This window comes from Osmerus eperlanus, chromosome 4 (genome assembly GCF_963692335.1).
Source record: "Osmerus eperlanus chromosome 4, fOsmEpe2.1, whole genome shotgun sequence".
Lineage (NCBI taxonomy): Eukaryota > Metazoa > Chordata > Actinopteri > Osmeriformes > Osmeridae > Osmerus > Osmerus eperlanus.
Window position 1 is genome coordinate 12,011,808 of NC_085021.1, and position 24,611 is coordinate 12,036,418.

The 24,611-nt window shown below is 48.4% G+C and overlaps 2 protein-coding genes across 9 annotated transcripts in view; both read left to right on the forward strand.

The window, feature by feature from the left end:
- Positions 1-13,288, forward strand: part of ubr4 (ubiquitin protein ligase E3 component n-recognin 4) — a 34,712-nt gene extending 21,424 nt beyond the window's left edge. For 7 of the 8 annotated variants that reach the window (XM_062459064.1, XM_062459068.1, XM_062459066.1 and 4 more), the window contains 40 exons: positions 14-241; positions 386-464; positions 631-858; positions 1,040-1,208; positions 1,389-1,533; positions 1,647-1,732; positions 1,839-1,926; positions 2,078-2,271; positions 2,362-2,601; positions 2,689-2,827; positions 2,981-3,106; positions 3,221-3,349; positions 3,488-3,925; positions 4,079-4,163; positions 4,271-4,398; positions 4,496-4,625; positions 4,732-4,889; positions 4,996-5,105; positions 5,257-5,398; positions 5,556-5,637; positions 5,724-5,897; positions 6,045-6,166; positions 6,256-6,453; positions 6,592-6,672; positions 6,792-6,879; positions 7,009-7,136; positions 7,245-7,352; positions 7,481-7,597; positions 8,354-8,544; positions 8,669-8,842; positions 8,969-9,068; positions 9,221-9,439; positions 9,835-9,948; positions 10,045-10,187; positions 10,282-10,407; positions 10,681-10,875; positions 11,062-11,286; positions 11,477-11,567; positions 11,662-11,824; positions 11,986-13,288. In XM_062459064.1, coding sequence (XP_062315048.1) covers positions 14-241; positions 386-464; positions 631-858; positions 1,040-1,208; positions 1,389-1,533; positions 1,647-1,732; positions 1,839-1,926; positions 2,078-2,271; positions 2,362-2,601; positions 2,689-2,827; positions 2,981-3,106; positions 3,221-3,349; positions 3,488-3,925; positions 4,079-4,163; positions 4,271-4,398; positions 4,496-4,625; positions 4,732-4,889; positions 4,996-5,105; positions 5,257-5,398; positions 5,556-5,637; positions 5,724-5,897; positions 6,045-6,166; positions 6,256-6,453; positions 6,592-6,672; positions 6,792-6,879; positions 7,009-7,136; positions 7,245-7,352; positions 7,481-7,597; positions 8,354-8,544; positions 8,669-8,842; positions 8,969-9,068; positions 9,221-9,439; positions 9,835-9,948; positions 10,045-10,187; positions 10,282-10,407; positions 10,681-10,875; positions 11,062-11,286; positions 11,477-11,567; positions 11,662-11,824; positions 11,986-12,050 — 5,946 coding nt within the window. In that variant the 3' untranslated portion in view covers positions 12,051-13,288. The remainder of the gene's footprint in view (positions 1-13; positions 242-385; positions 465-630; positions 859-1,039; positions 1,209-1,388; positions 1,534-1,646; positions 1,733-1,838; positions 1,927-2,077; positions 2,272-2,361; positions 2,602-2,688; positions 2,828-2,980; positions 3,107-3,220; positions 3,350-3,487; positions 3,926-4,078; positions 4,164-4,270; positions 4,399-4,495; positions 4,626-4,731; positions 4,890-4,995; positions 5,106-5,256; positions 5,399-5,555; positions 5,638-5,723; positions 5,898-6,044; positions 6,167-6,255; positions 6,454-6,591; positions 6,673-6,791; positions 6,880-7,008; positions 7,137-7,244; positions 7,353-7,480; positions 7,598-8,353; positions 8,545-8,668; positions 8,843-8,968; positions 9,069-9,220; positions 9,440-9,834; positions 9,949-10,044; positions 10,188-10,281; positions 10,408-10,680; positions 10,876-11,061; positions 11,287-11,476; positions 11,568-11,661; positions 11,825-11,985) is intronic. The other variant, XM_062459067.1, reaches the window with a different exon arrangement.
- Positions 13,289-13,625: 337 nt separating this feature from the next.
- On the forward strand, positions 13,626-23,021 carry iffo2a (intermediate filament family orphan 2a). Its single transcript, XM_062459074.1, has 9 exons — positions 13,626-14,636; positions 19,441-19,501; positions 19,953-20,048; positions 20,641-20,811; positions 20,898-21,079; positions 21,715-21,862; positions 21,960-22,049; positions 22,142-22,278; positions 22,519-23,021. Exons 1-9 carry the CDS (start codon positions 14,113-14,115, stop codon positions 22,622-22,624), a joined length of 1,515 nt encoding a protein of 504 aa, XP_062315058.1. The 5' UTR covers positions 13,626-14,112; the 3' UTR covers positions 22,625-23,021.
- The last annotated feature ends 1,590 nt before the right edge of the window (positions 23,022-24,611 follow it).

Consider the following 24,611-nt stretch of genomic DNA (forward strand, 5'->3'; position numbering starts at 1 on the left):
GTGTTGTGTGCAGTACCTGATGATCCAGCAGACCCCCTTCGTGAGGCGGCAGGTGCGGAAGCTGCTGCTCTTCATCTGCGGCTCCAAGGAGAAGTACCGTCAGCTGAGGGACCTGCACACGCTCGACTCCCACGTCCGCGCCATCAAGAAGCTCCTGGAGGAGCAGGGCATCTTCCTCCGGGCCGGAGTGGTCACCGCCACCTCAGGCTCCGCCCTGCAGTACGACACGCTCATCAGTCTGGTGAGAGTCCTGCTTAAGGCCTTGGGTCCAGCCTGGAGCCCTGGAGAAACCAAGGGCTCCCTAGTCGGGTGCACTGTGGAAGATGTTCATGCTTGCCCGCCTGTTTGTTGCCTCGCCTAAGAGACTGTATCGTCCTCACCATAGATGGAACACCTGAAAGCCTGTGCTGAGATAGCCACCCAGAGGACCATCAACTGGCAGAAGTTCTGTATGAAGGATGACTGTAAGTAGCCTGAACCTACACTTGACTGAAATTGACGAACCAATGAATTGATTTCTTGGCCTCCCTGCCTGACTCCTCTCCCCCTCTCTCTCTCTCTCTCTCTCTCTCTCTCTCTCTCTCTCTCTCTCTCTCTCTCTCTCTCTCTCTCTCTCTCTCTGGTCTCCAGCCGTGCTGTACTTCCTGCTGCAGGTCAGCTTCCTGGTGGACGAGGGCGTGTCCCCGGTGCTGCTGCAGCTGCTGTCCTGTGCCCTGTGTGGCAGCAAGGTGCTGGCCAGCTCCTCCTCCTCAGGGGGGGGCTCCGGGGGGGCAGGGGGCACCGGGGCCTCCCAGTCCTCCCAGAGCAAGTCCTCCAGTAAGAAGAGCAAGAAGGAGGACAAGGAGAAGGACAAAGAGGGTGAGAGGCCGAGGGAACTCCTCATTTAGGGGCAGAGCAGAACTCCCCCATGCACACGATTGAGGTGAAGTTGTTGTAGTTTTAGAGGGGGAAAGATTTAGTTAAAGTGCTTAGTGTTAGTGTTGCACCTAGGCTAGGAAAATGTGGTTCTGAGTGTTGTGTTGGCTGGGTTTCTGTTCAGGCGATGGCGTGGGCAGTCAGGAGGACCAGCTGTGTACAGCGCTGGTCAGTCAGCTCAACAAGTTTGCCGACAAGGAGACGCTCATCCAGTTCCTGCGCTGCTTCCTGCTCGAGTCCAACTCATCTGCTGTGCGCTGGCAGGCCCACTGCCTAGCCCTGCACATCTACAGGTACTGACTGTACCTCTGGACGAGGGCTGTTGTAGATGCACTTGGACAGCTACATGTCCTCCTTGCATGCATGTTAAACCAGTGTAGACACACAAACAGGATTTAAGAATCTAGACACAACAAGCCACCGTAGCGTGTGTTATCAGGAGGTGTGAGCCTGACCCCCTCCCCCTCCCTCAGGAACTCTAACAAGTCCCAGCAGGAGCTGCTGCTGGACCTGACCTGGGCCATCTGGCCCGAGCTGCCTGCATACGGACGCAAAGCTGCTCAGTTCGTGGACCTGCTCGGATACTTCTCCCTGAAGACCCCACAGACCGAGAAGAAAGTGAGTCCGAAAGCTGCCGCTGTCGACGCCCTCGCGGGAGCTCACGGTCTAGCTCCTGAGAAAGAGCCGCTCTAAGTCGGGTCCTCCTGACTTTCCCCCCTCCTGTCTTTCAGTTGAAGGAGTATTCCCAGAAGGCGGTGGAAATTTTGAGGACACAGAACCACATTCTGACCAACCACCCCAACTCCAACATCTACAAGTATGATAAGAACTGCCTAGATAGACACACGAGCGCCGAGCGTATCATGATGGCAGGTCGCTAGGATGTTATTCACTGACCATGGTTCTGTTCTCCTCCTGTGCAGCACCCTGTCTGGTCTGGTGGAGTTTGACGGCTTCTTCCTGGAGAGTGACCCCTGCCTGGTGTGCAACAACCCAGAAGTTCCCTTCTCTGTAAGTGAAGCTGCATGGTTCAGAACCCCCCGCCTGTGTCTACAGCCAGGGAGGGGGGCTGTGGCTGCTTTCTGTGCAGGGTCTCTGTGGGTAGCATGCTTTACTGAATAAGTACACAGTCAACTCATGGTCTCTCTTCCTACCTCTTCAGAATATCAAACTGTCGTCTATAAAAGTGGACACGCGCTACACCACCACTCAGCAGGTGGTCAAGCTCATCGGGAGCCACACCATCAGCAAGGTCACGGTGAAGATCGGCGATCTGAAGCGCACCAAGATGGTCCGCACCATCAACCTCTACTACAACAACAGGACGGTGCAGGCCATTGTGGAGCTGAAGAACAAGTGAGTTTCTGCCATCAACCCATTGGGTGTCTTAACGAACCAACTGCGCACAGCGCTGGTTCCATAGCTGTACCTGCGTGTCCCCTCCAGGCCTGCCCGCTGGCACAAAGCCAAGAAGGTCCAGCTGACCCCCGGGCAGACAGAGGTCAAGATTGACCTGCCTCTGCCCATCGTGGCCTCCAACCTGATGATCGAGTTCTCAGACTTCTACGAGAACTACCAGGCCTCCACCGAGACCCTGCAGTGCCCGCGCTGCAGTGCCTCGGTGCCCGCCAACCCCGGGGTGTGTGGCAACTGTGGAGAGAACGTCTACCAGTGCCACAAGTGCAGGTAAAGAAAGGATCCAGCCGGCTCATTCATTCGTCGGCAGATTAACGTGTAGAGCCTATATGCTGACGAGGACTGTTTCTCTCCCAGGTCCATCAATTATGACGAAAAGGACCCCTTCCTATGCAACGCTTGTGGCTTCTGCAAGTATGCCCGCTTTGACTTCATGCTGTACGCCAGGCCGTGCTGCGCTGTGGATCCTATAGAGAATGAGGAGGACAGGAAGAAGGTCTGGATTTGTCTGTTAACACTCAGATCAGTTGAGAAGTCTCAGTGTCATATCCACCCACAGCCACTAGGGGCGTATTTCTGTTCTAGTGGTAAGCACGGGGAAACTCCCCACCAGCCTTCTCATGTCTGCGGCCGGCTCTGTTTCTCTCAGGCGGTGACCAACATCAACACCCTACTGGACAAGGCTGACAGAGTGTACCACCAGCTGATGGGCCACCGGCCTCAGCTGGAGAGCCTGCTGTCCAAGGTCAACGAGGCAGCGCCTGAGAAACCACAGGTAGGTGGTGGATATGGGGATGATATGGTGATGATATGGGGATGATATGGTGAAATGAAAATGTACGGTCTGATGACCTGAACTCATATGCTCTTGACCCTGTCCTCCCCACAGGATGACTCAGGAGCAGGGGCGGGGCTGGGCACGTCCTCGGCCAATGTGAACAGGTACATCCAGCAGCTGGCTCAGGAGTACAGCGGAGACTGCAAGACCTCCTTCGACGAGCTCTCCAAGATCATCCAGGTGAGGGCCGCGCCCGTTTGGGATTTTAAGTCGAGGGTTAAATCGAGGCTGAACATGTTTCAGTGACACGTCCAGCCGTCGTGGAGGATCCGAGTTTGACTTGGGTGTCTGCTAAGCCTCCTCCTCCATCCCTCTCAGAAAGTGCTAGCGTCTCGCAAGGAGCTGCTGGAGTACGACCTCCAGCAGAGAGAGGCCGCCACCAAGTCGTCCCGCAGCAGCAGCCACCAGCCCACCTTCACGGCCAGCCAGTACCGGGCCCTGTCCGTGCTGGGCTGCGGACACACCTCCTCCAACAAGTGCTACGGCTGCGCCTCGGCCGTCACGGGCCACTGCATCACCCTGCTGCGTGCCCTGGCCACCAACCCAGCCCTGCGGCAGATCCTGGTGCTGCAGGGCCTGATCCGGGAGCTGTTTGAGTACAACCTGAGGCGAGGCACGGCTGCCATGAGGGAGGAGGTCCGCCAGCTGGTCTGTCTGCTCACCAGAGATCACCCAGAGGCCACGCAGCAGATGAATGACCTCATTATCGCCAAGGTGTCAGCTGCACTCAAAGGCCACTGGGCCAATCCTGACCTGGTAGGTATTCACCCCGCTTACACTGGACTGCCTGTCCTTACAGTTTGGAAGACGAGAGTATGTGGGAAATGTGTTTATTCAAGGTGGAAGGGAAAGTTATTTCCTTTGGCAGCTTGAGTTTTGACATCAGTGTGTTTATTTGCCTCCTTACAGGTCAGTAGTCTGCAGTATGAGATGCTGTTGCTGACAGACTCCATATCCAAAGAAGGAGGATGCTGGGAGTTACGGTTGCGCTGTGGTGAGTCTTTTTTTTATTGTTTGTTGAACAATTTGATTGTATTAAAAGTAGAAGCCCTAGTTGCTGAGGTAGGAGTGTTGTTGGGGCTGATGCCTCTGCCTCCTCAGCCCTCAGTCTGTTCCTCATGGCCGTGAACATCAAAACCCCCGTGGTGGTGGAGAACATCACGCTCATGTGCCTGAGGATCCTGCAGAAGCTCATCAAACCTCCTGCTCCCACCAGCAAGAAGAACAAGGTACACACAGCACGGCTGCTCAGATATCACACACACACACACACTGCAGCACGACTCCCTGTCAGGTACACTGACCTGTGTGTTTGTTTGTTTTTAGGATTCTGCTGTAGAGTCGCTGACCACAGTCAAGCCCTACAGCAATGAGATTCATGCTCAGGCCCAACTCTGGCTGAAAAAGGACCCCAAAGCATCTTATGAAGCCTGGAAAAAGTGCCTTCCAGCTAGATGTGAGTGTAAATGGCATGATATGAAATATTAATATACATACATTATGCAAGCAGAGTATAGATCACAATGCCTATTAAAATAAAAACCATTTATTTGTGCCCTCAGGCCAGGAGACCGCGTCTAAGCCCCAGAACAAGGCGGAGGTGCGCAGGCAGTACCTTCTGGAGAAGTACTCATGGAAGTGGAAACAGTTCATGAGGGCCAAGTCAGAAGGCCTCTTCCCCCGGCTGCTCAAACTCAGCCACAACAACTGGCTGCGTCAGGTAGGGTCCTGCACCTCCACCAGGGCTGAATCTGCCCACTGCACCCAGGCTGCAGGCTGTATTCAAGCTCCTGGCTGACTGGCTGTTGTGTTCCTGCCTCTCCCAGGTGCTGTTCACCCCAGCCACTCAGGCAGCCAGACAGGCAGCATGCACCATTGTGGAAGCCCTCACCACCATCCCGAGCCGCAAGCAGCAAGTGTTGGACCTGCTCACCAGGTAACAGGCACAGGAATATTCCAGATGTTTGTTGAACTATCAGACATTTAGCGTCGCCTTTTAGGTCAATTTCATATATTGTAATATATGAAATATAAGATGATATTTGTCATATCAGTGCAATATTCTAAACTGTGTGTGTGCTTGTCAGTTACTTGGATGAGCTGAGCGTAGCTGGCGAGTGTGCAGCAGAGTACCTGGGTCTGTACCAGAAGCTCATCAAGCCGGCTCATTGGAAGGTGTACCTGGCAGCCCGTGGAGTCCTGCCCTACATTGGGAACCTCATCACCAAGGTAGTGGCTCCTCCAGCCATCCACTACAGCCTGGACAGCACCTTTCCTATCTTCTGTAGCTTGTGGACATCTGGAATGTATTCACTGTTTGAAATAGAATGAGCGAGTATATTGGTCTACTCTGAACTCGTAGTTAAGTGGTGCTTTTCTCCCCTAGGAAATCGCCAACCTGTTGGCATTGGAGGAGGCGACACTGAGCACAGACCTGCAGCAAGGCTACGCCCTCAAGAGCCTGACCGGTATGCAGCCTGTAACAGACCTTCATCACATGCACAATAGCCTTCAATGATACATGTGTTAAACTCCCAGACTGTGTGCCGTGCAGGTCTACTGTCTTCGTTTGTGGAGGTGGAATCCATCAAGCGTCACTTCAAGAGCCGCCTGGTGGGCACCGTGCTCAACGGCTACCTGTGTCTGAGGAAGCTGGTGGTGCAGCGCACCAAGCTCATAGACGAGACCCAGGACATGCTGCTGGAGATGCTGGAGGACATGACCACAGGTACGCCCCCACCCGCCCTGGCTCCGCTTCCAAACCTCTCAGCCTACTCCTCCACTATGCCGGAGCTACAGGTGGAGATAAGCAGGGCTGCATTGTGCTGTGTCATAGCACACGGCATAGCCGTAACCTAGTCCTGTCTGCTCACAGGGACGGAGTCTGAGACAAAGGCCTTCATGGCGGTGTGCATAGAGACTGCGAAGCGCTACAACCTGGACGACTACCGGACTCCAGTGTTCATCTTTGAGAGACTATGCAGCATCATCTACCCTGTGAGTGAAGGGGGGTTTTATGGAACGTATAATATGTACACACAGATGTATGTATCTAGTGCACAGCTAAACATCTCCCGTTCCCCCAGGAGGAGAACGAGGTGACTGAGTTCTTTGTGACTCTGGAGAAAGACCCCCAGCAGGAGGACTTCCTGCAGGGCCGCATGCCAGGGAACCCCTACAGCAGCAACGAGCCGGGCATCGGCCCCCTCATGAGGGACATCAAGAACAAGATCTGCCAGGACTGTGACCTGGTGGCCCTGCTGGAGGACGACAGCGGCATGGAGGTAGCTGGCACCAAGTTCTTATCAGGCCTGATGGTTATGTAGCCACTGGTGGAAGCCTGGTTTGCATTTAACAAATGAGGTGACACACCTGTGTGACGGAAGTGGGCCCTGATCTTCTCATGCCTCTTCCTGTTCCAGCTTCTAGTGAACAACAAGATCATCAGTTTGGATCTGTCAGTGGTGGAGGTCTACAAGAAGGTGTGGTGCCCAACCAACGAGGTGAGAACTAATAAATGGACACCACTTCCCGCCAGTAGTTCTACCCAGGGATATCTTCTGTGGTTCTTAGAAGCTGTGGAGGCTTGTTGAAGATGTATATCGTGTTTGGTTGTTGTCAGGGCGAGCCCATGAGGATCATCTACCGTATGAGGGGGTTGCTAGGAGACGCCACTGAGGAGTTCATCGAGTCACTGGACTCAACCACGGGTGAGACACCAAGTCCATTCTAATGATGCCTCAGTCCTAGTGAGTCATACTGCTAAGGAGATGGGGAGGATGACCTTCTGCTGAGATGGAGGTCATGAGTGTGGTCGTTGTCCTCTCACCAACATGTAGATGAAGAGGAGGATGACGAGGAGGTGTACAAGATGGCGGGCGTGATGGCGCAGTGTGGTGGCTTGGAGTGCATGCTCAGCAGGCTGTCTGGAATCAAGGACTTCAAGCAGGGGAGACACCTACTCACGGTTGGTCAACAGTCGTTTTAAGCAGCTAAGATGTCCTGACACAATCCAGTGATGGAGATTTGATACCCGTGGTTAATGACTCTCATCCTCACTCTTCTCATTGCCCAGGTCTTGCTCAAGCTGTTTAGTTACTGTGTGAAGGTCAAAATAAACAGGCAGCAGTTGGTCAAACCAGAGATGAACACTCTCAACGTCATGCTGGGTACACTCAACCTGGTGGGTGTCTTCCTCTGTCTCCTCCACTGGCTTCTAATTAGGCCGCGACATCAACTATTAAATGATTAGTTGGGTATTACTTGGCCATGATATGAAATGAACCTAACCCGTTGTGTTTGTGTGTCCAGGCGTTGGTGGCAGAGCAGGAGAGTAAGGACAGTGGCGGGGCTTCCATAGCAGAGCAGGTCCTGAGCATCATGGAGATCATTCTGGATGAGGCCAACGCTGAGATCTCAGAGGACAAGGTAGCTCTCTGACACGCCAGGGACCAGAGATTCTAGCACAATGAAATCCATAGAGGACCTGATGACCTGCTGGTGGTAGGCAGGTCTTCCAGAGTGTGGTGTGAAGACGTATTAGATGGTACCCAATTGCTGTGAAAGCACCAAGTCAATGAAGTGAATCGCCAAGGACAAGTTCAAGACAAAATCATCGTATTTATTACATATATGCAGGTGTCTGATACACTCAAGTTGAGCATCTCAGAAGACTGGACAATGAATACAGGAAATCAAGGGAGTTAATGGTATCCCAACATGGGGGATACGTGATGATTAGCATAGCCTTCGCAGGCACAGAAAAAGGGCACTGCATGCTAGATAGCTTCTGTTTAGGTTTTCAGATAGGGCTCCTAGAAATGGCCCTGACACTCGTATTTTCCTCGTTCAAAGTTGCACGGCATTATACAATTATGGTAATATTGTGACCTTGCACAAATAACTAACGTATGGCTATGTAGGCATAAGCAAATAGCATAATGACAGTTTATCAATGATACAAGCAACATAAATCATAGATAGGCATATTTCTCTCCTGGACATGGCCATGGGTTATGTGCTCATGAGCTTAATATAGCAAGGCATAGATCAAATATTGTTTATTATATTCAGAGCATTCCAAACAGTATAAAAGTAATAAAGTAATCATTAGTTATTGTTAATTGATCAGTGGTTAAAGACAGACCTCTTCAGGTGTTAAAGGAGATGGCGCCTGTCTTCCAGGGTAACCTGCTGCTTACTGGAGACAAGGACCAGCTGGTGATGCTCCTGGACCAGATCAACACCCCGTTTGTGCGCTCCAACCCCAGTGTTCTGCAGGGCCTCCTGCGCATCATCCCCTACCTGTCCTTTGGAGAGCTGGAGAAGATGCGCATCCTGGTGGAGCGCTTCAAACCCTGCTGCAGCTTCGACAAGTACAAACACTCACGTCTCACTCTGGCTAATGCAGCCCAGGACAGTTTGATCTGCATCTGCAGCGAAAAAGGCTGACTATTTATCTATATATTGTACGTGAACATGTCACCCTGTGTTTTCCAGGTATGATGAGGAGCACAGTGCTGATGATAAGGTCTTCTTAGACTGCTTCTGTAAAATTGCGTCTGGGATCAAGAACAATAGCAACGGTCATCAGCTCAAAGATCTGATTCTGCAGAAAGGAATCACACAGAGTGCACTAGACTACATGAAGAAACATATCCCCAATGCCAAAAAGTAAGACGTTCTTCAGGTGTCTGTCTGCTCTGTGTCAATGTGGGCCTCTGGTCACTGCTAGATGAAATACAGCTCCGTTTTTAATGGCTGAATTCAAGGTTTTCTCTGACCTCCTCTCTTTCTTAGCCTGGATGCTGACGTGTGGAAGAAGTTCCTGTCTCGACCAGCTCTGCCCTTCATCCTCAGACTGCTGCGTGGCCTGGCCACTCAGCACCCCCCCACACAGGTACCCTGTACCCAGCAGGCCCACACAGGGACCCAGGGAACACGAATCTGACCCTAATGCCTACATTGATCTACAGTTTACATCATTCTGCAACACCACATAACACAGCTGACTCCCCAATCCTCCCTTCTCTCTCTTCCTCCCCCCCCCAGATGTTGATAGGCACAGACTCCATCACCAACCTGCACAAGCTGGAGCAGGTGTCCAGTGACGAGGGCATCGGCACCCTGGCCGAGAACCTGCTGGAAGCGCTGCGGGAACACGCCGAGGTCAACCTGAAGATTGACGCGGCGCGCAGGGAGACGCGGGCTGAGAAGAAGCGCATGGCCATGGCCATGAGACAGAAGGCTCTGGGCACGCTGGGGATGACGGTAGGGAGGCAGGAAGGGAGATCAGACCTGAGGGATGAGTCCCACTCAGACCTGAGGGATGAGTCCCACTCAGACCTGAGGGATGAGTCCCACGCAGACCTGAGGGATGAGTCCCACGCAGACCTGAGGGATGAGTCCCACTCAGACCTGAGGGATGAGTCCCACGCAGACCTGAGGGATGAGTCCCACGCAGACCTGAGGGATGAGTCCCACTCAGACCTGAGGGATGAGTCCCACTCAGACCTGAGGGATGAGTCCCACTCAGACCTGAGGGATGAGTCCCACGCAGACCTGAGGGATGAGTCCCACGCAGACCTATCTTCAGGCTGCTCATCGTGCGAGGGGTCGTGATGGCCGTCGTGCTGCCCTCAACTCCTGCTGCTCTTCTGTTTCAGACCAATGAGAAGGGCCAGGTGGTGACCAAGACCTCGCTGCTGAAGCAGATGGAGGAGTTGATAGAGGAGCCAGGGTTGACCTGCTGTATATGCAGGGAGGGCTACAAGTTCCAGGTACGCAGCAGCAACACCTCCATGCAGTCCTAGGGCGTGGGGCGGCGAAGTGAACCCGTTTTCATGTCCTTCTTGTTTTTGTGTCTGGGTCACCAGCCTACCAAGGTCCTGGGGATCTACACCTTCACCAAGCGGGTTGCACTTGAGGACTTTGAGAACAAGCCCCGCAAGCAGCAGGGCTACAGCACTGTCTCACACTTTAACATAGTCCACTATGACTGCCACCTTGCTGCTGTCAGGTAGACACACACACGCACACACACATGTAAACACACCAGCCAGTATCTCATGTGCCTCTTCATTGATGTCTGTGCCTGTTAACCCTCTGCTCAGGCTGGCCCGGGGGAGAGAGGAGTGGGAGAGCGCTGCCCTCCAAAACGCCAACACCAAGTGCAATGGACTGCTCCCTGTGTGGGGGCCACACGTCCCCGAATCAGCCTTTGCCACCTGCCTGGCGAGGTACATACACACACACTAACACATACACACACACTAACACATACACACACATACAAACTGCTCTGGATACAATGGAAAATTTGTCCACCGGGAATATGGAATTTCATTGACTCATGGAGTAGGTAGATTCACAAAAATAGATTCCAAGAGATGGATATGTTTGCTGGATAGATTGACTGACTTCACATCCTCTCAAGGAAATTTGATTTGCCCACGGTTACTTGACCTTGCACTGCGTGTTCTCCAACTCTGACCCGTCCTCTGGGCTTGCAGGCACAACACATATCTGCAGGAGTGCACAGGACAGAGAGAGCCCACGTACCAGCTCAACATCCACGACACCAAGCTGCTGTTCCTGCGCTTCGCCACCGAGCAGTCCTTCAGCGTGGACACGGGCGGAGGAGGGCGCGAGAGCAACATCCACCTCATCCCCTACATCATCCACACCGTGCTCTACGTCCTCAACACGTACGTCACGTCCCCCCCCCTACACTCACCATAGGCTCCTGCTCTCAAGTCAGTCGAGGACCATCCGCGTGCCTACATTTCTCCACCACACGGCCACACCGTGGTCAGCCTCGGTATAGAGTTCTTGAGGTCCGGGGTGGAGGGTTTCCTCACCCGGCCCTCCCTCCCTCCTTCCTCTCCCCGCAGGACAAGAGCGACGTCTCGGGAGGAGAAGAACCTGCAGAGCTTCCTGGAGCAGCCCTGTGAGAAGTGGGTGGAGAGTTCCTACGAGGTGGACGGCCCCCACTACTTCACGGTGCTGGCCATGCACATCCTGCCCCCGGAGCGCTGGAGGACCTCACGCCTGCACGTCCTCCGCAGGCTGCTGGTCACCGCACACGCACGCAAGGTCTCTGCCGTGTGCACCAACAAGTAAGACGGCGGGGCAGGTCTGAGGGAACATTGAAATGGATAACTAGCGGTTTATGTTTCCGTCTGTTTCCGTGTGTCTTGCCTTTGGCCATGCACTTAAGTGCTTGTAAAAGCACGATCAGGTATTTGTCCGACATTTGTTTAGCTGCCTTGGGTCTAGAGTGTCCTCTCATGAACTCGTTCCCCTCAGACTCACAGATAAAACACTGAAGGAGTATGCAGTCTATCGCTCCCCTCTTCTCTTCTGGGGCCTGGTGGATCTGGTGTATGACATGTTCAGGGTAAGCGTCGGAAGATCTCCTCCGTGCTGAGAAAGATGCCACTCACAGTTATGGATGTGTGCTCAGACTCCTCTCCCCTGCTGTCCTCATGCAGAAAGTGCCCACCAGTAACACAGAGGGAGGCTGGTCCTTCTCGCTGGCCGAGTACGTGAGGCACAACGACATGCCTATCTACGAAGCCTCCGAGCGCGTGCTCAGGGCCTTCCAGGACGAGCTGATGCCCGCCGAGTCCTTCTCAGAGTTCCTGGATGTCGTCGGTCTGTACTGCGCGGGCACACAAACACACTCTAGAGACTGTATACTGTCGGTGTTGATTCTGTCAGTATTTTTTTTGACCACATCATTAAGTCTGGTGAGAAAAACGAAAACTCAACAATGGCGAGGCTTGTGCTGAGGCTAACTCTGTGTTTCTCTCCAGGTCTTCTATCGGAAATCCCAGACCCAGACCTCTTCCTCCAGGACCTGTTGAACTCTGTGCCCTGATGGTGCCCAGTAAGCCCCCAGACCCCCGGGGTCTATGTCCACCCTGCCCCCCCAGTAAGGTGGTTCAAACGCCGAGGACGGCCACCTCATTGGCCCCGCTAAAGGCACCTTCAAAGGACATCTCTTAACAGAACAGAGAACACAAACTCTGTCTTCTTTTTCCTCTCACACTCACACAGCAAACACTTCCACGAACATGCTCCCACACACATACACAAAACACTTTTCCCCACTGTCCACTTAGTTTTTCTCCTGTTATGACATCCTAAAGTAAATCAGAATTTCTGTGTTGCCTGAGGAGCTGATACATGTCTATGTTTCTGATACAGTTAACACACGGTAGCCCCTATGCTATCCCCGCTCTCCTCATGACTGGGGGGGGAAAGTAACACAACAAAAAAAATTGGGATTCGATCCCCACATATAAAGAGTGACATTGTGTTATTTTTTTTTGTTTGTTATAGTTTGAGGTTTTTTGTTTTTTTGGGCGATCAGGACAATACATTGATGTTCTAACTGCAAGAGGCCTCAGAGAGTTTCACAGGACTGTGAATGAATCCTCTTGTGTTGAGCACCATTCTCAGCTCTGGCTGTTTTGTCCTTGCAGTAGTTCTTGACTCAGTTTGAGTGATGGGCAAAGCTGGATAACAGGTGTGTTTTATTGAATTTGCGTGTATGTGCAAGTTTTTTTTTAATCAGTAACAGACATTTACAATATAGTTGTTTAAGTCAAGCCCTCATTTGGTGACTAATGATATCTGAAGTTGTGACTGGTTACACCACCTCAAATGAAGCCTAACTGTCCAGATGAATAATAAAAGGGCCTGCATCCTTCCTTTGGAGACTCTTTTTGGATGTAAGGTTTTTGTTTTTTGCTTGATTTGTATTCTGGTCCCAACACTACTCTGGCCATCTTTATTATCTGTACCTATTCTCCTGGTCCTTGGTTTTGGTCTTCCACCCAATTATTCTCAAGAATATCCTGCAGATGATTCCCAGACTCATTCTGGTAAGCAAGGTGCCACTGAGTCTTGCTCTCAGTGATAAAATAACTATTTAACATATAGATGCCAACAAAATGGTGTCTTTGTACTCTGAACTGAATGCATGGTGTGGAGTTCTGAACCCAATTTAGTGTTAATTCGCTTATTCCCGCTGCTACAATGTTCAACTGTTGCTGAATGTCTGCTCTTTGGATTAGCAAATGATTAATAAAGCCCTAATAATTCCACATCTGACCCAGAATTATGACTGGTTTGTTTTTTTATAGCATTTTAATTCATTTCCATGCTCCTCTATTTGGATATTGAACCATTCATAAAACATGTATTAGAACGTAGGCTATTGCCACAGTCTGTAAATCATCTTTAAATGTATATATATTTCTTTATAAGGTTAAGTTTCCGATTATTGCAAATTTAGGGGATGTTTGTTTCCTGCCACCTTTGTCTCAATACTATAAGTTCTGTATCAGTTTTTTGTAGCTGTCTTGCAAAACCTCAAATATATTTGGCCTATGTGGTCAGAGCGGATTCCTACATCGTTTGAGGAGAGAGGGCGGGGCGTAGGGGTGGAGAGAGGATTTTGCGAAGTGAACAGCATGATGTGATTGTATCGGCTACCAGAGGAAAGAACCTTTAGCTGGAAGGATCGGTAGCCCGCAGAGTACTGAGAATGTGAAATGTGGCATCCAAAGCCTGTCATTGATAGTCTTGTTTAACGAAAATGAGGATTCTAGCGAAGCTTGATGGATAAAGGTATTTTCAGTCCTTCAGAATGTATTTGAACCTTTCTCAATCGGTAACAAGGTGACTTCGCATTAGAGATATTATTCGGAGCTACAGAATGACAGAGCTACAAAGGCCTTGAAGAGATGTTTACACCATTTGAAATCTACCCGCATAACGCTCATTTCAAGGAATCACATCATAGACATCGTCGTGGCACGGTAGAAAAACCATCAAAGACTGGGCGTGGAGGAAGATTCAGTCGGACAGGCAGCAGATGACAACGAAAATACCAACGTAAATATACCTATTATTGTAACCTATGACCAGAAATAATGAATTCAACACTCATCACGGAGGCTTCACCATCTTCTGGTATTGCAACAGTCCACATCGGAACAGCATCTACCGGTGCGGGTGCAGCCGCTACCACTGCTCTTCGGAATGATTTGGGTTCCAACATCCATGTCTTGAAAACACTCAACCTCCGATTTCGCAGTTTCCTCGCTAAGGTTCGTGACTTAGAACATCGAAATGCGTTTTTAGAAAATCAGCTACAACAAGCACTAGAGCAATCCCATTTCCGAGCCTACTTCTCCCGTGAAAAAGCTACCCAAACCAACTATCTGGATCCAGCTTGTTCAGGCGCCCAGCATCCGCAACGGATACCTGGGACTATTTGGAACTTTTCTCATAGGATGGGCTATGGGGAACGATACCAGACTCTCCAGAACCCTGGGCTTTCGTGGATGCAACCGAACTGCGTGGGTGTTCAAATTGATACCATCACCCCAGAACTTCGAGCATTGTACAATGTTTTAGCCAAAGTGAAGCGAGACAGAAACGAATACAGACAAAAGTAAGTTGCCTTTTTCCGGACTATGTGGTGTGGTGGAGCCTACATTTTACTTTTCAAATGTTGTAATTTGTAGGTTTGCTACATTATGCTACAGTCCTTATGAATCTGAAATAATATGATAACAAATATGGTTTAACTTTTGGTTAGTTATGAGTGGTCTAGTAAGAGACCATTCCAAACATATTTAGAGAAAGATCTGATCCCTTTAGAGGATTTTTTTGATTACATTATTTGTGGCATCTTGACATCAACTCATCAAGCACATGCAACACATTTGTGCTTTTAAAATCCCCCTGCCAATAACAGTAACAGAGTTCAGTCTGACGAAACCATTGTTTCCCTAAGGCTTTCTGCATTATCCACATCCTCTGATTCAACTGCATTCTCTCAGTAAGGAAATGAACCTGTGTGACTAGAACAGTTATTGTTCCTGCCTCATTTCCCTGTGACTCAACTGTGAAACATGAGAGACAGAGTATATTGTCCCTTCACAACCCAGCACAGTACCACACTTGTATGTGCTGTCTGGTTTTGGACCATTCTGTATGCAGATGTGGAGAATTAGAAATGGGTCTGCCATGCTGACAATGAAGAACAGACAACTCTTGATTTAGGATGGTTCTTTTTTTTTAACCCGTAACCTCTCACTATTTCATTGTCTACAAACCATCCTTCCTCAGCAGATGGGAAAATAGCCTTTCGAGGAAGTCATCTGTGTTTGTCCCACCCACCCTCCAACAGACTGGTGCAGCTGGCCTTGCAACAGAGGAAGTGTCCTCAGCTGTGTGCTGTGTGACTGGGCCAGCAGCAACACAGCGGCAGCATGCCATCAGACACTTGTCATCTCTTTCTCCTTCTCTATTTCTCTCTCTCTCCTTACATATGGGAGCTTCCTGGAGTACAGGATGAACCCACATCACTGGCTGGGCATTTATTGTTGTTACAGAAACCCTATTTACAGGAATATGTCCATAGGCTCCATTTTATATTCCACACTGACCAATAAGAAAACTGCAGTCCATTCTAAAGAGGGAAGCCACACCAAGTTGTTGTGAGTATTTAGACTGCCTCCCTAGTCCCAGGACTGTCCTCACCCTTCCTTGGCCCAAAGGAATGCATTGTTAGGGTTACTAAGCCCAGTGTGAGAATGCCCATGTTATGCTCTGTGATTTATGGAAGCATTCACTCACGTTCACACAGAGAGACGTGAATAGTAAACAACTTCATTTGTGTCCGAAATCTCCATTAACTAATCCAGGCCTCTCAAATGAAGCCAATCGGATAAAAGATTGGAATGGTTAACAAGTACTATATTATTCCTCTCCTGGATGTTTGTTTGCAAGTTGGATTTAACCTTAGTTACAGTGAGTGGTAGACAAGGAGGTTATATGGCTGTGGCTGATACAATCCTCTTAAAGTATTTGGTCTTTGACCCTGAACACTGTTGTTCTACTGTATTCAGCTATCTATTGAAATGTGTGTGTGTGTGTGTGTGTATATCTACTGTATATGCCTACCTGGGCTAGGAAACAGGCATATGCCAGATGCCCTAGAGTTCTCTGAATCAATTATTCAAACACAGCCATGTACAGTATAGCTTAGTCTACTATACAGTAAAATCAATGACAAAAGCTCTATTGAAACCCTGTCAAACTCATGTCAAACACCATGTGGGAGATTCATTGTGCCCAAGTTATGGGGTAGTTATGAGATTGATATTGTATTTCTATGCGCAGTTTGTGCATATTTCCACAGTGCAGCAGTCTATCACGTTTCTATGATTTCTGGATAAAAAGAAAGGTCTGGATGAAAGACAGAACAACTGGAGTTAGTCTTTTTTCTTCTCCTCAATGCAGTGTCTATTGCCAGACATCAAAGGATGACTCACAGTAGACATCTGACATAGGCCTTATGACTTAGACTGCGCTTCATTTATGTGGTAGATTAGATAACACTGGCTCATACCTAAAGCCTAACTCTGCTATCCATGCTGTTTATTTATGTTTGTGTGCAAGTAATCATAGGAGGCATTTTTTACTAACTCTTATCCGCAATCACATTTACATTTGACTGGGGAAATGTGATCGGTTTTGTCGTAATATCCAAATAGGATTATCCCTACTTTGAATGAAGTGCCCAGATCAGATGTCCTGTTTGAATGTAAAGGATCATATTCTACAGGGTAGGAATGCTTCTGTTAGCATGAGCCTCAGTCCTTCCCCTCCCAGAGGTGTCTGGTGGAGGACTGAGGCAGGGCCGAGGCAGGACTGAGGCAGGGCCGCCCGGCTCCTCTGCTGCTCTGTCCTGGCACAGCGACCTCCTTTTTAATAGGATTGATTCCTGCACCCCACCCCCAACTACCATACGAAAGGTACATACAATGAAATGTGTAATTCTATATTAGTATAATTGTTTTGTCTGTGGTGTAATGGCGGCAGTATGTGCCTCATATCTTGTACATGAAGAAGGTGGGTAGTGTGTGAGGCTGCATGGGAGTGGTGCTCCTGATACCATGTGTTTGCTGCTGTTTTGACTTGAACTATACACAGGGGCGTTGTTAGACATAAAGCTCTACTGGGGCACAGGCCCCTATTCATGTCCCTTTTTTTTCTTTCAAGCTTGCTGCGCACAATGCACTACTAGGCTATAGAAACTCCCCTTGCTTAACCCACTACACAACAGTTCAGGGACGCAAGTTTGGTATCAGCGTTGGAAGGGACATCAATAGTTAATGCGGGTGCGCACATTTAATTTCGCATTCATTTGAGTGCAAATACTGTTTTTTTTTAGATTCATGTAATATTGTTTTTATGTTTTAGTCAAAATAAGATGATCGGTAGGCCTATCATTTAGAAACTATCTTTAGTTTCACGTGCACTAGCCCCAGTAAAAAGGGTCTTACAACGCCCCTGACTATACACTAATAGAAGTAAGTTGTAAAATGTTGTGTGACCCTTGATGGTTAAGAATCATGTAGGTGCCGATTATCTTCATCCAGTATGTCATTCCACTGGTTCCCTAACCCTTCTGAGTCTTTAGAGTCTTTGGCTTGATTCAGACTTCTGATGTGACGGATCATCCAGCATCTGATTAGCCAAGGGTGCCAAATTCATGTAGCGTTTCTCATATTGAAATCTTGAGTCTTAAATCCTCTGAGCAGTCTCAAGCCTGCACGCTTTCCTCTCCTAAAAGCCACATTAATGGCATGCTGTGAAGTGGGTGCTCTAACTCTGCCATGTGTTTCTCAGTACTGTAGTTAGCAATTAACATTTGACTTGACAGTATCTCAACAATGAATGTCTTCTTGTACTGTTAATGAGGTCTTCTGTTGGCCCCTGCAATGTTGTTTTCCCAATTTGCACTTTCACATTGATTGTGCGTAACTAGCTTAGTGCCGGCTATTCACTGTAATGACCTGCCCATTCATGCATGTAAATGGTTATGAAACAGCTGTGAAGCTGAGATTGGTTGGTTTCTGAAATACAATACTATTGCCAAATCCTGAACTGACAAGTTACATTGTAAACTGCAGTCTCTCCATGGCTCTTATCCTCGAGGACAAACTCCTGATCAAATCTGTCTTCATAACAGAAGCCTGAACGTCAGTTGTCGGGGGTATAAAAACATGTATATCTAACATGAGAAAGATGGTCTAAAAGAGGGATAAGCCTTTGAAAAAAACACCATTCAGACTTTAAAAAAAAAGAAGAGAATTTGACGATGTGTTTAGCTGCACTGACTACACTGCACTTTCTTCAAGTTTAAAGTTTTATTGTCAGTCACTGCACCCTCTTTCTATGGCATACTTGAGATGTACAGGTTTACTTGGTAAGATGAACGTGTTGCTGTAAAAATACTTAATATCTTATAAGAAGAAGACTCAGCCAGGTGTGATTAATAGTCACTATTGGATGTTTCCTTGGAGAACAGCAGAGAAGAGGGAAGGGAAGAGGTCAGATAACCATGACCTTGTGCAGTCAGCAGTACTCTGAGACCCCTCCCTCCACAGTCTGTATCTAGGTCACATTACAACCAGCATGACCACTCCTAGCATGCATGTCAGCTATGTTAGCCATCTGGATACGCCCTACTAGGGCATGCTAAGACACTGTCCACTTCCTGTGCCCAGAGAGAGATTCTCAGAGGGAGGTAGAACAACTGGAGCAGCAGCAGTAGCAGAGGGAATGAACCTCACATTTTTCAGAGCTTGACTAAATAAGCTTGGTTTAACGTGAGTGTGAATACAGAGGCCAGACAGAGCTATTCCTACTTCAGCACATGTCCAGTTGGGTAAAGGAGCTTTTAGGCCCTGGTGGTTAAACCCCAGAAATGTGCTGTGTGCGTCCAGTCGTCTCAAGGAGGTGTTTTGGCTTGAAGCTATGCTGGGTGTCCAGCCAAGTCCACTTTTAACCGAGCAGACAGGAAACTTAATCACAGAGTAACAAAGCAGCAGACAGTTACCCACCGGCCTGGCACAGGAAGACTGCACTTCAAGCATTTTGGATTTCGGAGCAACAGAAACCAAAAGACAGTGTCTGAAAGAGTTGAAGAAAAGCATCTCTAAAGGACTCTTCTTGTCCTTATTGTGGTGATTCACAAGCATGTGTAGTTGGTTGCTCATGCTACCATAGAGATTGTGAGAAAACAAAGACATCCACAAACCAAGGTAGCACCCATCTGGGCCATGTCAGCTTAGGTTAGCTTCACAATAGGCAAGCTCCATGCGTCCCACCCCAGTCATAAAAGTTGAGCTTTGTCTGAATGTGTTGGACTGACCAGATGACCACGTATGTGTGTATTCCAGATGGGAGGAGGAGTTGTCCAGGCGCCAGCAGATGGAGGCTATGGTGGAGACCCTTCAAGAGGTATGAGCCCTTTCACCTGAATTCAAGTCCATCCACCCGTTTCCTCACTCTCCCTTGGAACACTGTGAAGCGCCATTACAGGGGGGTTGTTGGGTGTGCTCCTGACAGAACTGAATGGGTTAACGCAGGATGGCCTGTTTCAAATGTCAACTCCTGTGATAACATGGGGTTATCAGTGTGTTTGGTTATCACTGGCCTCTATGTTTTTAAGTTAAACAGCTTTGGAAGATTCTGAACTGCCAGTAGCATCTGGTTTTGGGTGGGGTGAGGATAGATACTTTAGGGCCCCTATGTACATTATTGTTTCCTAGAGCTGGGGGTGTTAACTGGTATTTTATGAATCCTCATGGTTGTATTTTATTAGTAAGTCAGTGCCAATGACACATATTTAAACTATTAGGCTATGTAAGTGAGTGAAGCCATGCCTGGTCCTGTCATGCTCTGTCTGCAGAACGCCCAGGAGTCTGAGGTGGTCCAAGAGGAGCTTACAGAGAAGGTGGAGAGGCTCAACACAGAGCTGGGGGCTTTCAAGAGCCTCATGACCGATGTAAGTCCTAACAAATGTTACCACACATGTACTCTTTACCAAATTCCAAATATGTTTAATGATGTAAAAAAAAAAAAATCTTGTGGAATTACACTGTTCTATGGTGAGGCACAATTTTGAGAATTCTCCACCCTTCTTTTAATCCAAGATAGATATCAGTCTTCAAGAAGACCAGAGTAGTCAGAACATTCTGTCCAAAATTCAGTTTCATGGTCAGTTCATATTTGGAGTCACTGCATGGAGTTTACAGGAAATTCCTTTGGTTTTGGTCAGAGCCAGCTACGGAGTCTGGTGCAGAGCAGCAGTGTGGTGAGAAGCACTGAAACCTCCAACACAAACTCCCAGTGTTCTCTGAGGCGGCGTGGTTTTGGCTAAGGGTTTTGAGTTCTAATCAACTCCAGCTTGCAGTCTCTCCTACTGGACTGTGGAGGAGCTAACGCCACTGACAAATGAGCTCCACTCCCAGTCTGACTACTGTTTCCTGCTTCAACAGTCTCGCCTCTCCTAATCCCATTTAGACTCCCTCAAACTTAATCTGTCATTGTTATGTAAATACCCCAGTCACCAGTGAACAATGAATGTCTTCTTATAGCAAAGGTCAGACTTGGATACTGCCATCCAGGAGAAGGCTATGACGGTGGACATGGACATCTGCAGACGCATCGACATCACAGCTAAGATGTGCGATGTTGCCCAGCAACGCAACTCGGAGGACATGAGCAAGATGTTCCACGCTAGTCCCTCCAGAGCCCCGGAGAGCAAGGTGCAGTGACCCTCTCTTTCTCCTCCTCTCTCCGAGTAACACCCAGGTGTTTTCATGTGACTGACTGCTGTGCCTCTGGGGGTCAGGGTGCCATGGCCTGCAGGAGGAAGGAGCGTAAGGGAGCGTGTGAGGAGAAGAGCTCTGACATGGAGCCTGGGCCTGGTGGGGAGGAGGTGGAGGGGGAGCATGAGGAGCAGGAGCAGCAGGCTGGAGAGGTGGCAGCAACTCTCAACATCACAGACGAGATGAAGCGCATGCTCAACCAGTTGTGAGTGGTCTTACCCAGAACCCTGTGGGCCTAAGTTCACCTCCGCAAATTGGAGCCGCTATACTGTCCAACTAGAGCTTAGAATATATATTACTTACCTGCTGTAGTTGTATTTGTTTTGCAACTGTGGCCGCAGACCTTGTTTGTTGTTGTGTGGAGAAATGCCCATTTGTGGTTCACCATTTCCTGTCAAGTGCACAAGCAGTTGTAGTGTACTACTGCCACCCTCTGGTCATCTCATGAACTGCAGTTATGCTTTTGTTCAAACAGTACTGTATATGCTCAGTCATCATCAAGTGGGTTTAAATAGTCAGTATTATGGTCTGGTGTTTTGTGTATTATAATATATATGTTTGTGTGTCTGTGAGTCACTGTCTGTTTGTTGTTCTCTGTCTTCCTTGTCCTCTTTCTTTGGGAATTCTTGCTGTTTGCTTTGGTTTCCCCCTCACGTTTTATGCCTCCTTGCTTCTGGACCCACCTCCCCCTCCACCATCCTGTCCTTTTCTCTCTTTCTGTCTCTCTTTCTTCCTCACTCTTGTCCATATCAACCTTCTTCCACCACTCCTATATCCTGCCCTCCTCCGTCCCCTCTCTCTCATAAGCAGCAGTGGTTTAGATAATTGTTCTGTTGCCAGGCGAGAAACATTTGACTTTGAGGATGACTGCGACAGCCTGGCATGGGAGAACGAGGACACGCTGCTCCTGTGGGAGGACTTCACCAACTACAACCTCCCCTCTGCATCCGCCTCAGCTGCTGAGGGCCAGGGGGAGGGCCCCGAGCAGGTCAGGACCCCACCCCTGCTGACTCATCCAATCAGGACAGTGTGCGTGCATGTCAACATGACACTGTATATGTGTGTTTTGTGGTTTGGCCTCTCAGGATATTAGTGTGGGTAGTCTCATCGACAAGACCGAGTGTCTAATCCAGAACAGAGAAAAGGAGTACCAGGAGACCATGGGGAAGATTGAGGTGAGAACATGAGGAACCCCCCTCCTTTCTCTTGACACCCCATTCCTCTCTCCTTGTCTCCTCCTCTGACCCCCACTCTGCCCTTCCCACAGCTAGAGCTGGCTACAGCCAAGGACGACATGAGCAGACACCTGCATGAGTACATGGAGATGTGCAGCATGAAGCGAGGGCTGGACGTGCAGATGGAGACCTGCAGGAGACTCATCAAGGGCTCCGGGGGCACCGGCAGGTGAGGCAGCCTTGACAAGGATCAGGCTCCAGTGGAGACTGGGACCTTGCATATTTCGCACCTGCAGAGGGCAGCAGTACTCTGCTGTGGCTTCCAGTTTCCTTTAAAGCCAAAGAAGTAGTATATAGTATATACAGACAAATATTTACTTTGGAATTCAAATGAAAGCCTCTTTGTGATGCGTTGTACATGTAAATGCAGGGTAAACTTTTTGAGCTGTTCCCTCTGACCTGCCTATAGGAACTCCCCATCGTTCAGCTCTGTGTCGAGCAGCGATTCAGGGAACAGCGACGAGATCCAGGAGGAGATGGAGAAGGACGCAGAGGCTGAAGGCGGGGTCAGCTGATGATCGACAGGACTCCCACCCAGCACCCAGGGGAGAGAACAGAGACACGGCCGCCCTCCTTGACACCCAGCTCCCCCCCACCCCTGACATTTCTCTGTGGAGGATTCCGATTGGTGCTGCTTCATTTAAACCCTGCTCACACCATGGTGCCCATCTGAACTGGGGTGAGCTGGCCCCGCCCATTATAGCTGGGTTAGGTCGGTTCAGCTCAGCTCAGATCTGATGAGTGACAGGGGTCTAAGTGTGTTCATAATTGGGAAAAGCTGTTCTTCCTAAGAAGGTTACTCGAGACAACACTCTATATATTCCAGCTCACCTGTGTCTTCAAACACACACTCAATACAAAATACAGTATTTGGTCAAATAGAATATTTATTTACACAGAGACATGAAACCGGACACATTGAGTCATCAGTGCTCTATCAAACGATTTAATGGTCCATCATCTCCGATTCAATGTTGCCATAAAGATTTAATATACTGTCTCTAAACTCAAAACTGGAAACCAGTGATTACACGCTGATATTAATTCCCTTGCCTTAGATCACACTCAGAGTAGGACTGAGGCTCTAGTGCAGGTCTGTATACAGTAACAAGTCTCCACTCTGAGTCCCCAGTCTCAAGTGCTGAATTCTAGCTTGAGAATGAGGACTCGGCCTGAATCTCTTGTTGACATGCATAATGTACACAAACATTCAAGTGTTGTGCTGGCATCACCCCCTCCCCAGCAACGCAACCACTACAGCAATGAAAACACTGTTTATGTATGTACTATGCAATAAGTAGAAGCCTTATTTTTGGACTGACATCAATAGTTTTGACCAAGTTTTGTTTTTGTGTGGGCCAGTTTACTGTCTCAAACATCTGTAGCATTGAGTATTCTGCATTCACATCATAACTGTTTATCTAGATTCAAAAGAAAACAAAACAAAGAAAAAAAAACCTGGTTTTTAACAGTTATTGTATACCCATGTGCCTACTGATATGCTGAACTCAGAAATGATCTGGATTGCCTTATTTTATTCTTTTTGATGTACTGAACCATGTTATTGTACCTGTTATAATTTATTTTAACTGTTTTATTTGCACCAAAAAATGAAAAAGCAATCAACTAATATGACCTTTATCAACAGCCATGTGTCAGAGATATCTGACTAAGTTTGTTTATGTTTATCTTATTGCAAATGCTTGCAAACCGAACATTCCCAGGGTGACTAAACAATGTATTTACATGGGATTTAATAAAAATGGCAGCATTTTATTGTCACTCCTCTCACTTTCAATTGTCGCCATGAAAACCATAATTTTATTGTAATAATCCTTAAGCAACTTAAAATCAAGGCTCAAGTGTCACTCAAGAATTTTGGTTCCACCAACCAGCCGTATAGCCACTGATTATACCCAAACATGCAACTATGCAAATATTCCCTGTGAAAATGACATGTTGGTAACAGCAAGGAAATATCCCAGCTCGTGCAATGCTCTTAATTTACATGCTATTTGACTCTGTAATAATGAGGTTGACATAAAACACAATATTATTGTGACAAAATCAGAAGGTGGTCTGGTTTTGAGTTACTCGGTCTCATATTCAAGGCAAATTTGCTCTCAGTGGTATGAAACCACACCAGCAAATCTGCTCTCAGTCGTGGAAACACACCATGTTATGTCTCAGCCTTTAGTTTACCTATGGACAGACAGTAAGGCAAGTATAGTCCAAGTTGTGATAGTTGATAGGTAGGAACTAACTGTCACATCTCTTAAATCTCCTCAGAAAACCTTGAAGAGCAGCTATTCGGATTTCTAAAACTTAGTTCTTGGTTAGAACCTGGTTGATTTAGACTTAAGTTAGCATGTTGGATGTGCAGTATCAGGTTAGCATGTTGGATGCACAGTATATAACTTTAGCTATGAACTAAAGATTAACATAAACAGACTGACCTAGCCGAGCAGCAGTGCAGAATATCTCTACAGTTAATCTACAGGG